General features: G+C 56.1%; 3 protein-coding genes across 16 annotated transcripts in view; 1 reads left to right on the plus strand and 2 right to left on the minus strand.

The window, feature by feature from the left end:
• The window catches only part of TTYH2 (tweety family member 2), a 46,104-nt gene extending 36,319 nt beyond the window's left edge, over nt 1-9,785 (minus strand). For 4 of the 14 annotated variants that reach the window (XM_021066686.2, XM_003131240.5, XM_084983726.1 and 1 more), the window contains exon 1: nt 4,942-5,132. Coding sequence is in view for 2 of the 14 variants with exons in the window: in XM_003131240.5 (XP_003131288.2) it covers nt 4,942-5,070 (129 nt within the window). In the remaining 12 variants the exon portion in view is untranslated. Of the gene's footprint in view, nt 1-625; nt 3,212-3,402; nt 3,850-4,670; nt 4,735-4,941; nt 5,133-5,265; nt 5,523-6,401 lie in introns of those variants that run through there. The other 10 variants (XM_021066687.2, XM_084983721.1, XM_084983725.1 and 7 more) reach the window with 9 other exon arrangements.
• The window catches only part of LOC102158693 (CMRF35-like molecule 1), a 437,861-nt gene that overhangs the window by 372,904 nt on the left and 49,391 nt on the right, over nt 1-15,566 (plus strand). The window lies entirely within an intron of this gene.
• Nucleotides 9,924-14,911, minus strand: RPL38 (ribosomal protein L38). The gene is made up of 5 exons (XM_005668640.4): nt 14,878-14,911; nt 14,632-14,665; nt 14,405-14,465; nt 10,924-11,046; nt 9,924-9,996 (listed from the first exon to the last, which is right to left on the minus strand). The coding sequence occupies exons 2-5, from the start codon at nt 14,632-14,634 to the stop codon at nt 9,971-9,973; spliced, it is 213 nt and encodes a 70-aa protein (XP_005668697.1). The 5' UTR covers nt 14,635-14,665; nt 14,878-14,911; the 3' UTR covers nt 9,924-9,970.

The raw sequence follows: 15,566 nt of genomic DNA on the forward strand, positions 1-15,566 counted from the left end.
AAAACAGATAATAAAACGCAAAGTCAGAGAAACTCATCTGTAATGACAGAGGTCTGAACACTAACTACCTTTGGGAGGAAATCAAGTGGGATGGAGCCTTGGTGGGGGGGGTCAGGACTACACTTTGATTAGGATGCTCTCTCTCTCTTTCGCTCTCTCTCTCTCACACACACACACACACACACACACACACACACACACACACAGATGTACTGAGATATACACTTAGGAATGTGCACTTCCTGTACATTAATGCTAGGGGAAAAAAGTAACAAAACCCCAGAGAAACGTTTTGCATAGATTAGAGACCAGTTAACATCCGGACCCCCTCCCAGCTCCCCCTGCCTCCTGGACAGTGTCCCTCTCCATCTCCCCCCGAACGGGAAAACCCACCAACTCTACCACGGGTCCCCACCCAGCAAGGAAGGACCTCCAGGAAGTAATCACGACTTGGGTTGGTGCCGTTCAATCTCTCCAAACCACAGCCCCTCCCCAGCCTGCTCTGTCCCTGCGCTGGCTCCCCTCACACCCTCACAGCCCACTCCAGCCTCTTGATCTGCAAACCCAGTCTCAGGGTCAGGGCCCTGGGATGCTGAGGTTGGGCGCCTGGCCTCAATTCGGTTACCTGTGTTGCAGCCCAGCCCTGGGGAGGCCATGCCTGGCAAACCCAAATGCGGAGGCCCTTTGGCTAGCAGATCACTTCTAGAACTTTCCTCGGGTGCTGGCAGCATGAAGGCAGGGGTGGAGGGGGCTGGGAGAGAGGGAGGTGGGTGGGAATGAGGCAGGCGGGGTTGGAGGGGAGAGGGAAGAGGAGCCAGCAGAACCGTCCCCCACAGCCACCTCTGTTAGCCACTTCAGTGTCACCAGCCACCCTCTAACAGGCAATTATCTTCCTGCTCCCCAAATTCACTCCACGTCCGCATGTGCGTGGGGTGGGGGAGGGTGTCAGAGGCTCTCCTGATTAGAGAAAACCAGGAGCTCTGCTCACACACCCTCCTGCTCCCCCGGAGCCAAGAAAGGACAGTGTCCCAGGTCAGCCCGTGCCTCCCACAGCGCCCTGCGGCGGCCACCACCTCCACAGCCCCCACATCAGGGCTCAGGCTCTGGCTTCTCTCCTCATCAAAGAGACTCCAATTAGTTCTGGTTTGTCACTGTGTAACAAGAAACCAGAGCATGAACCCAGGACCCGAGCTGGGGCCAGGGGTGACTGCCTGGCATTTTGGGAACTCGGAGGCTGCAGCTGGGGCCCCCGGAGTGGCTTCTGCACTAGGGCGGGGGTGGGGCAACAGCCTGAACGCCGCCTCCCCCTCACCCCAAGACCCCAGGAGGTAGAGAGCAGAGCCAGCCTATGGGTGAGGCCAGGGGGAGGGGAGCTAAAGGGACAGGCAGAGAGCAGAAAGGGTTAAGCACCCGTCCTCAGGGCAGGCGGCAGGGGGGCAGCGTGATTGTCTGCTGACCGTGACTCAGTGTTTAGACGGGATGAATGGGGCTTCCTCGTCCCAACCTTGGCTCCTCTTTAATGCTGCCTGTGGGGCTCCCCTCCACCCCCCAGAACTGCCCCCTAGTTGGGGGAGCCCTCCAGTTCTGGGCCTGGCCATCCCCTCCCCTGGCCTGAGGATGCACACTGGGGGCTCTCTGGGGAGTGTGTGACCGGAATCCCCCAAAGTTAACACAAGAAAATAGCCGCCTACGTGTGCAAAGTTAAGAACCTCTCCACTTCCTCACACGCGTCCCAAGGGCAGCAGCTTCGCATCCACTAACCCATCTGGTCCTTTTATGAGCTCTCTGCAGCCGGAACCCTTGCCCCCTCCACTCCTCCTCACGCACCAAAGGGGCGAAGACTCAGGCTGAGAGGTCTGGGCTGCTTCCCCGCCTGGGGTTGGGGGCCCAGCGGGGCCGGGTGCCCTCCTCCGCCTGGTGCTCGCCTCGCCCACCAACTGGGTGCGGCTGCCCCAAGAGCCTGGTGGACGGAGGCCAGGCAGCCTGAACAAGGACTCAGGGTCAGGTCCTCTGGCCGGAAGGGGTAGCGGGATCAATCATCAGGGGGCTTCCACGGTTCCCCAAGACTCCAGAAAGTGAGTGGGAGCCCTGCTTCCTCAGGGCGGTGATGGGAACTGACTTGGCTTAGGATGTCTCTGTTTACCAGGAGACCTGGCCATCGCTTAGACCTCAGTGCCTTCTAGATGACCTGTAGGGCTCCTCCCCTGCCCCGAGCTTCCCTCTAGGCTGCACTGCCTATCAAGAGCTCCACCTAATCTTTGGTGTGTACACAGACAGACAGACACACACACACACTGTACCACAAGCCACGGTTCACTTGGATGTTTGGGGCATGGGCTGAAGCCCCCTCTGCCTGTGTCTTGCAGTCTTTCCTGATCAGCATTTGTAGACGAGCTTCCTTCTGTCGCCTCCACGGGCTCCTGTACTTGGACATGATGCTGAGCCTCAAGGCCAGGCTGAGGAACAAGGTACACCACTGGGGCCTACCCCCCCGCTCGGGGCCCCTCTGTTACAAGGAACATCTCATTTAATACTTTTGCACAGGAGGAAAGTGAGGTCCAGAGGGATCCAGGGACCTGCTATGGTCGCAAAACTGGGATTCTAACCCAGACAGCTGGATGGCACAGCCCCGCCCCAGCTACGCAGCTGCTGCTGTAGCTCGGGGCCCAGAAGGGCTTGGCTGCCACGGTGATCACGTGACCCACGTCTGGCCTGGTGCTTGTCCCCAGTCAAGTTGGCTGTGTTCTGTGATGACTGACAGCAGATGGTACCCAATCCCCGGTGTTCACCGACCTGCTGCTTGACTCTCGCAGTGCAGGGACTGCCCGCTCAGGAGGAAGCGGACTTCCAGGAGAGACCCAGGTCTGACGACAGGGGAACTTAGCAAAACAAAAGCCGCCTTAAAAACACCCAGAACCAGACTTCCCATCTAGGCCCACCTCACTCATCTTCCACTCAGAGCGTAAAGCCGGGACAAGGAGGGTGGGGGTGGGGCCAGGTGTTAGGCTGCCTGGGAACAGCTGCCCAGGGGAAGTGGATGCCCCCAGAGCCATCTGATGCCAACACAGTATGCCAGGGTGTGAACCTGGGGAGAAGAGAGGCAGGGGCTGTGAGTAGGTCCCTTTGGCTCAGCTGCTGCCTTTCCAGGGGACTGAGTGGGGGGGGCAGGCTCAGGCCCCTCCAACCACAGCTGCTGGCCAGACGGGAGCTGTGTCTGGGGTGGGGATGGGGGCACCCTACCACCCCTGCCCACACCAGAAGGTCTTCTCCATCCAATTTACACGTCCTCCAGTGGAAAGGCGAAAACTATGGCTAGAGACCCCAGGGGCAGGATCTGAGATGTAGGGTTGGGACTCACGGACTCCGGATTGGGGACACACACACACACACACACACACGTACATGTATACGCGAGCAACACAGCTGTCTCTGAAATCATATCCGCCTCTTTCCATGCATTCACTGGGAGCGGAAGATTCCCTGGAGCTCTCAGCCACATTCTCAGGGAACTGCCTTCCACGGCTGGGCTCCGGGAGAGGGCGGGGCAAGCAGGCTGGGAAGGAGGCAAACCCTCCAAACATCCTCCTCCACAGACCCCTGCCCAACAGCAAGCAGGAAGGGGTCCTGCTTCTCCCCTCCTTCTGGAAGGGCAGGCACTCCCTGCCCGAGGGTGATAGGGACACCAGGGGTTATAATTAGACTCCCTGTCGCCCTGTGCGCCCTGCACACCCTACTGGATCAGGATCCCCTGGGCCCTCTGGGAGAAAATCCTGGCCTGGCAGGAGAAGAGGTGAACAGCTGACGCCCAGCTCAGCCTCCCTGGAGGTCCGCTCGGCCCCGATTGGCCCCGCCCCCTGGCCCCACACCGGGAGACTGGAGAACCTGACGCGGCAGGCAGAGGCCGCCCGGGGTCAAAGTCCCCCCATGTGCGCTGAGCTCGAAACAAATGGGCCCCATCCTGGGCTTCCCAGCTCCGGAATTTTTAACGCAACAGAAAACTGACTCAGTCTGGCCACCGGGGCCGGAGTGGGCTTGGCCAGGCCTGAGAAGGCTGGCAAGTTCTGCAGCTCTGTCCAGGGAGCGCGCCTCTCTCTGTTAGGGGCGCGGAAACCACAGAGGAAAGCGAGGAAAGAGCCAGCAAAGCCGGGAAAGGGCAGAGGCGCAAGGATGAGAGTGGCTGGCTAAGACCCACAAAACCACACAAGTCCAGGGCCTAGACGGTGCGTCTTACAGAGGAGGAGGGTGACACCGTGGGAGATGGGGCCGATGGGGGACCACCTTCCTTCTCCCGAATATTCACATGTGGCTGTGGGTCCACACCACCCTTCCCCAGCTCTGCCGCCTTCCAGGAAGGGCCCAGGCGGAGCTGCTGGCAGCGGCTTCCACGCTGCAGGCAGGGGCTGGGGAGGGGGCTGCGGAGACGAACAGGGAGACACCGTCAGTTTCTGCCCAAACTTCTCTCAGGCTACGCTGACCCAGAAAGAGAGAGCCCGTCTCCAAACCGCAGAAGGAGGAAAACCCCGGGACGCCCCTCGGCATCCTCGAAGCAAGCGCGCCGAAATTACCCCGTACAGGCTCAAATGCCCCCACCCCGCGCGTCGCTGCCCTCCCCATCGGCGCTCAGCCCCAACCTCCGCGCCCTTCCCCCCGTGCCCCTGGGTCGGCTTAACTCCCATCTCTCCAGTTGTCCCGGCTCATGAGGTTCCCAGAAGGGAAGGCTGTGCCCCAAGGACCCAAGGGGAAAGGGGAGAGGGATAAAGAGGCTGCAGGGAAGAGAGAGAGAGAGAGAGAGAGAGAGAGAGAGAGAGAGAGAGAGTGTGTGTGTGTGTGTGTGTGTGTGGCGGGGGCGTGTGGAGAGCGGCGGGCTGGGGATGGGGGAAGGGGTGGTGTGGGGACACGGGGCGCCGGCCGTGGCCCGGGTCGGGGGCGGCGCGGACTCACCTCCTGGTAACTCTCATCGCGGGGCCTGAAGGTGCTGTCCACCGGCTGCAGGCGCAGACCCAGGTGCGGGACGCTGTGCAGCCACACGACCCACCAGGGCGCGATGTACTCCACGCGCGCCGCGGGCATGGCTCGGCCGGAGTGCGCCCGCCCGCTGCGGCCGCCGCCGCCGCCGCCGTCGCCTGCTGGCCCGGGACGCGCGCCCGCCCCGCCCCAGGCCCCGCCCCCGCCCCAGGCCCCGCCCGGCCCCGGACTGGGCCCCGCCCCCTAAGCGCGCGCCCGCCCCGGCCCCCTCCTGGATCCGGCCCCTCGCCCTGGGCTCACCCTAGGGCTACGAAGGGTCGAGCCCAAGAACCCGAAGCCTTCTTTTGGTCTGGAATCTGTCCCGGCCCCACGGACGAAAGAGGTGGAAAGAGAAGTGAAAACAGCCCTCAGAATCTGTCTCTTAACAGCAGTCTCCAGATCCCCGGGCTTCTGGTTACTTCTCAAATCAAGCACCATAGTGTCTGTGAGGACGGTGGGCAGTGGTGGCACGAGGGAGGCGAGGCCGGCCGTTGCTAGCGCTTTTAGAGGCTAGTGAACTGACAGATTGGGGACGGAAGGGAGCAACGCTCAGTCCCCGAGTCACTGGTTCTAAATTCAGTCTCAACCGTGATTGAGCGTCCCACTCTATAAACCAGGTGCACTCAAAGACTTGGTCCTGCCCTGGGAGCGCCCAATCCATCTGCCCAAACAACTAATGGGTGTCGCCTGGAAAGCCATGGGGATTGAGAAAGGCAGCCGATTCTTCCTAGCCGGCGGCACGGGGCGGGCCCCCTGGGGCAGAGACCCGGGAGGTGTCTCGAGGGGAAAGGCGGGGAAGGGCGAGAGGTCTCAGGGAGGCGCCAGAGCCGTGAACACAAGTTTCCTGAGCGCCTACTCTGTGCCGGGCTCTGTTCTATCCGTGAACGAAAGCGGCCAGAATCTCTCGAGGGAAGGGGACCTCATTTTAGGGGCGGATGGTAGCAGTCCCCATGTGAAGACAGAAACCGCGCTAAGTTAGCGGTGCTCTGGAGAAAAGCAGAGCAGGGTCCGCGCACCAGGCGGCGGCGGGGATACCGGGTGGGGGTGTAGGCCCGGGCCCGATGGAGCCTGGGGGCAGATCGCACTCTCCGAGGCGGAGGTCTTGCGACCCAAACAGCGTGCCGGGAAGGCGGGACGCGAGGGGGCGGGAAGGGGGTGGTTAAGGCTTGGGACAGGGTCCAGGGGAGGATAAAGGGCCGCCTGAGGTTGGTGAGATGGGAGTGGGGGAGTTAAGGAGACCTGACGGGATCCGCCTTGGGTTGCAAACAGTCGCAAGTGGTAGCGAGGGGGCATAGAGACACGGGCGGAAGACGCCCGTGAGAAAAGAAACCCCAGAGACTTCAGGACTTCTGGCTTGGAGGAGGCGGAACTTGCGGGTGAAATGCCAGCAAACATACTTGGCTGCTAGAGGGGGACAGACGCCAGACGTCCCTTCTTCTCTCAGAGATCCAGGTGTGGGAGGTGGAGTCTGTTCTGCGGCCGAGGCCTCTCTTCCGGGCGGTCACAGTCCGGGTCAAGGTTCCCTGCGCCTCGCGGCGGCTGTCCCATCTGCGCATGCCTGCCCAAAGCCCAGGCGCCCGGCGGGGCAAGGACGCTGGAGGGCGCTGTCCCTCTCACAGGGGTCTTCAGCAAATTTTGAACATCTCTGTTCTAAGGGGTATAGCGATAACCAAAACATGCACGTCCCTGCCGGCGTGGGGTCTGACGTTTAATAGGGGAGGGGAGGCAGCTTTTATCCCATACGGTGATGAACTACAACCCCCCTTAAGTGCTTTCAAGGGCCCAGTATGTAAAGGGGGGCGAGGTCTGGGGGGCGGGGATGTTTCCTAAAGAATGGCCCAAGAGCTAATAGCTGAGGGCTGGGGGAGGATGGATTCTGAGCATGGGGGTACAGACAGTACACTGTGACATCGGAGACCAAGGTCTGCAAGGAGCAGAAGGGGAATCAGGAAGTGCAAACCCCGGGGTGAGGGGAGTGACAAGGAGGCGGGGAAACTGCACAGAAAGACAGATCAGGGGCTGGCTGCCAGGGGCTGCGGTGCAACAGGGAACTTTGGGGTGATGGTAATATTTTCTCTGGATTGCTGTGGTGGTTACACAGCTGTAATGTCCAACTATGCAGAACTGTGTACCCAAAGGAGCGAGTTTCACTGAATTATATCTCAATTAGCCTTACTTTATTTTTGGCTGCTCCTGCGGCAGGCAGAAGTTCCCAGGCCAAGGATCTCACCAGAGCCACAGCAGTGACGCCAAATCCTTTACTGCTAAGCCACCAGGGAACTCCAGCCTTACTTTAAAAATAAATACATTAAAAAAAAAAAGGAAAGACGCTGGCAAGGTAAGCCTGGGTCACCTGGCCCCACAGGCCCTGGGAAGGGTTTTGGTCTTGAACCAGTCGGGCTGGTAGCTGAGCAAAATGGACTTGAAGCGATTCCATTGGGCCCTTAATGGGCACTGATAAACAGCATGACCACGCAGCCCCGGGACCTCGGGGCTAGGCACTGCCTGGTGCCATGTACAAGCTCCCCTCTGTGCCCCCCTCCTTCTCAACAGCACAGGCTGCAGCTGCTGAGCCCGGCCATGGGCCACGGGCCACAGGCCACACACCAAGCCGGAAGTTATGAGGATTTGGCATTCCTCTAGGAAGATTAGATCAAATGCCAACGCATTACAGAAGGGAGGAGAGGGGTCTGCCTGCAGGGAAGTGGCAGGAGCCAGCCCTGACCCCGGAGGGAGGGGGGCCTGCACCCCACAGGTAAAGACAGAGACTGCCTGGAAAAGCTCACCTTCAGGGCCACCTGCAGCCACAGGGTGCAGCTTGGAACACACAAACCTGCTTGGCCAGTCTGCGACCAGCTAGCCAGTGACCATCTTAGCTGCTTCCCCAGGGGCCTGCTGACTTAGACAAGTGGCCAGTGAAGCAAAGAAGCAGAACAGAAACGTGAGGCCTCCCCAGGACTCGTTAAGGGGTTGAAGTGAACAGCAGTCCCGCCCGCACCCCACCCGCGGTGGGAACCAGCTCATCCAGGCTGGCCAGCTGGCCTCAACAGGGCTTAAAAACATACCCAGGCCTCAAACCAACCACGCATAATCTCTGGAATCAGCCCTGGCCACCACCGTGGACTTTTTGTGTCCCAAATGACTGGGAGGCAGAGACCAGAGCTAAGAAGCAGGGCATGAAAGGATGCCTTCTGAAGCGCCTGCAGGGTTTGTATCCTAGGAGCCAGGGCTGGTTTCTGAACAATGTGCTGGGACAAAGGAAACAGAGCGGCAACGCCCCCCCTCCTCCTGGGAAGCTGGAATGCTGAAAGAGTGGGCAAGACTGGAAGTCGCCGAACGCGCCCCATCGGGGTCTGTTGACAACCTCTGAGCATGGAGGCCCCCTCTCCTGCAATAAACAAAACCCATGCTTCTCAGGATTGGATACAGCAACTACCTCACATGCTTAGCATTCTTGGAGAATAGAAAGCCTGTGATCTCAGGCGCTTAGCTACTTGGGAGCAGATTCTATCAATGCAAACCAGGTCCAGACCCTGGTAGTTTGGTGCCACCTTGTGGTCTGCATGGACATGACCCCACACCCACTGCTTGCTTTTAACAAGCACCAAGGTCCTATTAGCTCCCTTGACTTTTAAACAAGTGAAATGGGTAGGTTATTTCCCAGAACCTTATGGGACCCAAGTTGGAGTTCTGGGAAAAGCACTCTGGAAACTCCACCCAGCTGCATGAGCCCACAGGACTTGTGTCGGGTATGTCATTGTCACTTGTGTGGTAATCTTTATTTCAGGCTCAAGGAGTATTTTCTGCTTAGTGTGCCTCCCAAGGCCCTTGCTCAACCACACTACCCTCTGTGGGGAAGGAATGGAGGTCCTGCCACTGAGGCAGGAAGGGTGCATGCAGGCAGACACCTGCTGGCCACACGGCACGAGTGCCCACTGCAGAAGCCTATCTTGCAGTCTCCTGAGCACTGCCTCATCTGTGCTTGACTGTTTCCTGTGGCCACTCTGTCACCAAGACGCAGAGTGCAGAAGTGCTTGGAGGGCCCCCTGCCCCCGCCCCAATTCGCAAGGAGGTGGAGTGAATGCCTCAGCATCATTCACAAGTTTTAGAAGCAGGTCCAAATGCCTAAGGAGTCAGGGGGCCAGGACCTAAAAGGCTGCACTCATGCTGGGATTCGGGCCTTTACACACCTGTTCAGCAGCATGTGCCATTCTCACAGCCACCACTCCTCTGCCTCGAGGTCCAAGGTCCAATCTTTGGCTCAACCTCCAAATGCCAACTGGATTTTCGACTGACCTTTGGCTCCAAGGTTTCCTTTTGCTAGGCTAACATGTCCTCACCTCTCATTCTCCTGAGCCCTCATCTAAACCATCCTTGTACCCGTGCTCATCTCCTGGCACCCCACGCGGCTCAACTCCACTTAATCACGAGCAGCCCTTAGGAAACACACCCAAGAGTGAATTTTCACTTCTGTGCCGGAGAACACCTAAGTGTCTTAGCCTGGCAAGAAAAGGTCCGTGCGGCCTCAGTGTGAGGAATACCCCAACGTGGCAGCTACTAAAGTGCCACCACATCCTGAGGAAGAGAATTTAATTTACTGCTGCTTCCAAGAAGGCTAATCACCTCCTTTTAACTATCATTTTCATTACCAGGGAGCTCATTTTCCCTAAGTGACTTTCAAATCTCATGAGTGCAGACTGGCTTGCTTCCACATGTATCTGGTTCTTCTAAATGCCTATTTCCATTTACTTTCAAACTAAAAAAAAAAAAAAAAAAAAAAAAAAAAAGAGAGAGATGGCTTTATTTGTCTACTGGGATCACAGCCCAGGATTTTGAGGCAACCAGGGCCCCATCCCGTTCCCACCAGAAGCCACTCCCAGATACCATTTTCTTCCCCATTCGCAAAGACAAAGGACAGCTTGAGAATTTTAAAAATTTTAATACAGTTCCAATCAGCATGCGTGGTTCACTTCAGCTCCTTCACGGCCAGACCTAGAGGATAAAGGCACAAAGTGAGCCATCCGGAGATGCATTTTGTCCTAGTTACTACTGCTTGTTGGACTCTGTATTTAAGCTGAAGGCTCACAAAGCTCAGGAATGAAGCCCACCAGGGAGGTTTTGCTCCCAAAACGCTGGACAATAAAAACATTCCCTCGCTTGGCTTTCTAAAGATGGTCCAGGAGTTCCCGTTGTGGCGCAGTGGAAATGAACCCAACTAGGAACCATGAGGTTTCGGGTTCAATCCCTGGCCTCGCTCAATGGGTTAAGGATCCAGCGTTGCAGTGAGCTGCAGTGTAGGCTGGTGGCAACAGCTGCAATTAGACCCCTAGCCTGGGAACCTCCCTATGCTGCGGGTGTGGCCCTAGAAAAAGACACAAAACAAACAAACAAACAAAAAAACCCCACAAAAAACAACTAAAGACGGTCCAACTAGTCTCAGAAAGGCAAGTAGTGCTGGCTGCTTTTCACTGGGAAGCAGCAGCCTTTAGAACCCCCTGGGCTCCTTGGGCCATTTCCTCCCAGCTCTCAGTTGCTCTTTTGAGCCTGTTGCCACCAGGAAGGCCCCCCTGCTTAACCTGTACTCACAGCCTGTGGTTTTTAGTAAGTTTCTCAACCTGTGAAAACAAGGATTATCAACACCAGCACCCACCTACCGGGCAGGGTTGCGGGTGTTAGCTGTCACTACACTGCATTAGGAAAGCACCAAAGGGGGTGACACAACCTTTCCTGCGGCAAGAAACCACCTTGGGTGCGGGATCTAACCTCCTCGCACCACACCAATAGCAGGAGCAGATGCTTAGACAAACCACAAGATGGACCTCCTGATTCTGGAGAGAGGTCAAGGATCAGCATGGTGACACCTGCACCTCCGTGTTTGGGGTTGTCATCGCTCCCGTCCTTTCCCTGTTTCGGACTCACCTGGGGGCAGGGACTGCTTCAGCTTCTCTGCCTTCTCTTTGTCTGTGATGACCAAGGTGTACAGGTATCTGCTGCATCGAACTTTGAACTTCACATTATCCTTATTTTTCTTGATCTTGACAGCTACCAGAGATCAGAGGTAGTGATTAAAAGTTGTATCACAGAAAAGGCATGGCATAGCCTGCTTTATGCTTCTCCAAAAGGGGGCACACATCATGGAGCTGCTGACGGCAGTGCCCTCCTCCCTCCACTATCCCTCGGCCAACAGAAAACCAGACCCAGGCCCGCCTCTGCCCACAAACAGTGCGGAAATCTACATCTCCCTTATAGTAACACTCGAGAACCTGGAGCTTAATGTTGATATTTATGTGGTACAGGGAACCCATCCTAGAACTTCCTGTATCTGTCTTCTTTTTTTTTAAGGGATGAAAGCAGTTCAGAAAATAAGGAGGGATTTTCTGCTGGGATGAAACTCCCCACCCTGCTTCTAGAAACCAGTTCTCTGCATCAGAGACGCCATCGAGGGAGGCTAAAGCTCTGCCTTCAGGACCCCCACCTGACACAACGAGCACAGGCTGAAGCTTCTTCAAATTTGACACAGGACCCATTTCCTGGGCTCTTTATTGCTTTAAAAAGCTATGAGGACCGCAGCTCAGACAGTAAAGAGCCCCACGTGCACCCAGAATCCAACAGTACAAGGTCTGAAGTTCAGCAGCGTCTGGTTACCTACAGCGCCAGCGGGCTTCCACTTCCACGAGGCCAGCAGCTCTCTGGCTGCGGGAAGTCATGGCTTCCCAGGAGGGAAGGCCGCCAGGCGCCGTCACATCCCTCCTTCCAACTTCTTTATAAACAGCTCACAACTGTTCCAAGAACTTGTTAAAGCAGCCAAGTCCCAACAGAGGATCAGTGGCTAAGAAGTGCACATGGGCCCCGGAACTCAGCCCACGGGCCCGACCAGACACACAAGCACCAAGCACCTCACCAGCCTTCTCTGCCATCTTAACACTCCTCTCAAGGCCAAGCGCAGGGCACGGCCCCAGCAGCTGGTGTGTGCCGGTTTGGGCCTGGAGATCTCTGCAAAGGTTTATTCAACACCATCTCATGCTAGAGCAAGTCCCCCTACAGGAATATACTCAGAGCTGAAAGCAGGAATGCGGAGTATTTGTGTACCAACAGTCGCAGCAACACTATTCACAAAAGCCAAGGCAGAAACCCCCCCAGTGCCCGCGGGCATCTGGATAAACATGTGGGTGCTGGATTATCCAGTCTTAAAGAGGAAATTCCACACGGGTCAGTTCTGAAGACAGCGCTAGATGAAGCCAGTCATAAAAGAACAAGCAGTGGATGATTTCAGGTACATGAGGACCTAGAGCGGCCAAACTGACAGAAAGCGCACGGCACTTGCCAGGGCTTGGAGGGGGGAGAATGGGGAGCTCTCGTTGAATGGCAAGTTTCAGGTTTGCCTCTTATTTTTTCCCTGCTGGCTGGCCAGGGATGGAAGCCAGGGTGCCACAGCAGCGACAACACCTGATCCTTAACCTACTGCAACATAAGAGAACTCCACAAGAGCTTCGGTTTTGTAGATGAAAGAATTCTGGAAAACGACGGCAGCACAAAAAGGTGAATGCGCTCAGCCAATGCCAATAAACTGCATACCTAGAAATGGCTTTAGGTCAGGTATATTTCGCAATTAAAACACTATAGGAGTTCCTGCTGTGGTGCAACGGGATCAGCAGCACTGGGACACAGGTTCGATCCCCAGCCTCCCAGTGGGTTAAAGGGTCCAGCACTGCAGCAACTGTGGCTTAAATCGGATCCCTGGCCCAGGAACTCCGTATGCCACAAGGCAGCCAAAACAGAAAACAAACTACAGAGACATTTAAAAAAAGTACTCAAAAAACTGAACGCCCCATCCCATCCAGGGGGGCACGACCCCTACTATCCCCGCCGCCACTCTGAAATCAAGCTCCTGAACAGAACTAAAACGCACAGGAATATGACGGGTTAGGAATCATTTCTTCAACGTGTTTAGCCCTCCAATGGACCATGTGATCTGAGGCTTTTGCACCAATCCTCTGAGATGGATGTCATCACCCCCAAACATAAGGAAACGGGGGTGTCGTGTTTACCTTAAGGACAGCGATCTACTGAAGAGCTGGGATCTGAACCCAGGCAGTGACGGCGAATGCCTTGGTCTGGACTGAAACTGACCTGACAAATGCCCTCTTTGTGCGCTGCCAGTACATACAAAACACAAGCTCACTGTCATCTGCGGTCCCCACAACCAAGGCAGGACAGACACTGCCACCAGCTGCTGCTGGTTCCTAGTGTGGTCCCCAGCTCACACAGCACCAGAAGGTCAAAGGCAACAGCCTGCGCCAGGTATGAGGACACAAACATGCCTCTCCCTGTACCCAAAGGCTCTCCTGCACTCCATGGCCCACTTCACCCTGCTGCTGACACAGGGCATTAATCAGAGACCAGAGACCGGCAGTCTCAGCCCACCAACAGCAGTCTATGGTCACAAATTCCCCCATTTCCCCTCTATTTTTTATAGGGCTGCACCCTCGGCATACGGGAAGTTCCCAAGCCAGGGGTCTAAGGGAGCTACTGCCACTGGCCTACACCACAGCTCAGGGCAAAGCTGGATCCTTAAACCACTGAGCGAGGCCAGGGATCAAAGCTGCGTCCTCATGGATACAAGTCGGGTTCTTAGCCCCCTGAGCCACGATGGGAACTCAATTTCCTCTTTATGACAAACCTATGAGAAAAAAGAAGCTACAGAATACTTGACACAGCACGAAAGAAATGATATTGGACTGCTGTATAACAAACCATACGTAACTAATGGATTATGGCAGAAGTTCCCCCCACGTTTGGCATTTAAAAAAACAAACATGCAAAAGAGACATAGCAGTCAAAGATGTGCTGTTGTACTCTTTTTAGGGCCGCACCCAGAGCATATGGAGGTTCCCAGGCTAGGGGGCAAATGGGAGCTGTAGTTGTCGGCCTTCGCCACAGCCACGCTGGATCCCCGACCTACTGAGCAATGCCAGGGATCGAACCTGCATCCTCATGGATGCTAGTCAAATGGATTACCTTCTACTGCACCACAACAGGAACTCCCTGTTTTACGTTTTTGATGCATCAATTACTTGCTCCTCCGTTTATAAGCCAGGATACTAACACGCGTCGAAGTGAAGTTATTTAGTTCCCTGTGAGCAGAGCTTGTCCGCCTCAGCCCAGAACCCAACCTGCACTAACTCAGAATTTGATACACGCATTTCCAGACCGTCACCCAGTAAGGATTCCATTCAGAGCACCCACCATTCATATAACGAAACAAAAAAAACCCCACGGCATTAAACGTTCACAGAGAGCGAAGTGCTTAAGCAGCCTCCCGGCTCCGGCCCAACTGGCAGCCACACGAGGACGGCTCGGCGCAAACTCGCTTATCTCGACCCTCAGGACGATCACTTACATTTGGCGTCCTTTCGTCTGGCCGTCAGCAGAAAGTCCTTGATTTCCTCAATTTTGCGAGGCTGCAAGGCAAAGAAAAGGAAATCACCTGCAGAAACACACTTCCCGGGCTGGTCAAGTCTGCCACCCTCTCTCAGGCCTCCGGAGCCTCTCGCAGAGGCCTGCTCTCGCTCCCGACCCGCGACCCCCGGCCCCCCGGAGAAGCCCCCAGAAACGGGTTGTACTCACCATGGCGACGAGGCGCGGAGAGCGAGGCTGGAACCTGCGGGGAAAACGGGCATTGGCGTTAGCGGCGTACGCGGACTCGTGGGGAACCCCGCTTTCCCTCCCCGCATGCCCGAAATGCCGGCCCCACCGCACTCCATCCTTCTCCCCCGCACCCTTGATCCAGGCCCAGGATTCCCAGGTGCTACTTGGCCGTGGATTACCACGGATTCCTCCCGAATCCCCAGGTACGGCCCGAGAAATACTAACCGCAACCTGCTAAAAGCAAGCAGAACGGAAAAGGAAGGGACTTCCGCTTCCGGGCAGTTAACCCCCCCCCCCCCGAGGAAGCTGGGTACGGTGTCTGCAAAGGGTCAAGAATAGTCGTTTGCCCTTCCCGTCGCTGCATCTCTGCCCCCTTCTGGCTTAGATTAATAGCGCAGCTCCACGAATGCAATGCGCTGCCTTCCTCCTCCCCTCCTCCCTCCTCTGCCCCTGTGTCTCCTGGCCCCAAAACCCCACTTTGTCTTTGCTACGTTTTATTTAAGATCCAATTTGAGGACTTTTATATTAGGACTCATTAGCTGCTAATTCATTAGACCTGTGTATTGGGCATCTACTCAAAGATTTTCTAATTTAAATGAAGGGATCTTCTTAGGTGCATTTTAGAACCTCTTTCTAGGGGTTCCTTCCCTTTCCTCCTGGTCTCCTTTTCCACGGACGTCCAATTGTCACGGGAAGGGCTTGCCTCCTTTTATTTGATGGAGCTTTTCCATTTGCTGCTTCCAGTTCTTTTAAGAATTGGTACAGGAGTTCCCGCTATGGTGCATTGTATTAAGAACCTGACTCAGGTCGCTTCAGAGGTGTGGGTTCGATCCCCGGCCTGGGAACTTCCATATGCTGAGGATTTGGACATTAAAAAAAGAGAGAGAGAAAACTGGTACAACGAAAGTGAGTTA

Source organism: Sus scrofa, chromosome 12 (genome assembly GCF_054392235.1).
Source record: "Sus scrofa isolate SSC_HxYL_T2T_F1_AM1 chromosome 12, Sscrofa_HxYL_maternal_Yorkshire_Landrace_v2.0, whole genome shotgun sequence".
In the NCBI taxonomy this organism is placed as follows: domain Eukaryota; kingdom Metazoa; phylum Chordata; class Mammalia; order Artiodactyla; family Suidae; genus Sus; species Sus scrofa.

What these genes read in the sequence shown, in the direction of transcription:
- RPL38 (XM_005668640.4), bottom strand. An exon ending in CAGACGAAAGGACGCCAAAT is followed by an intron (nt 11,047 to 14,404) that starts GTAAGTGATCGT and finishes GATCTCTGGTAG; the next exon opens with CTGTCAAGATCAAGAAAAAT. An exon ending in GAAGCAGTCCCTGCCCCCAG is followed by an intron (nt 9,997 to 10,923) that starts GTGAGTCCGAAA and finishes TTTATCCTCTAG; the next exon opens with GTCTGGCCGTGAAGGAGCTG.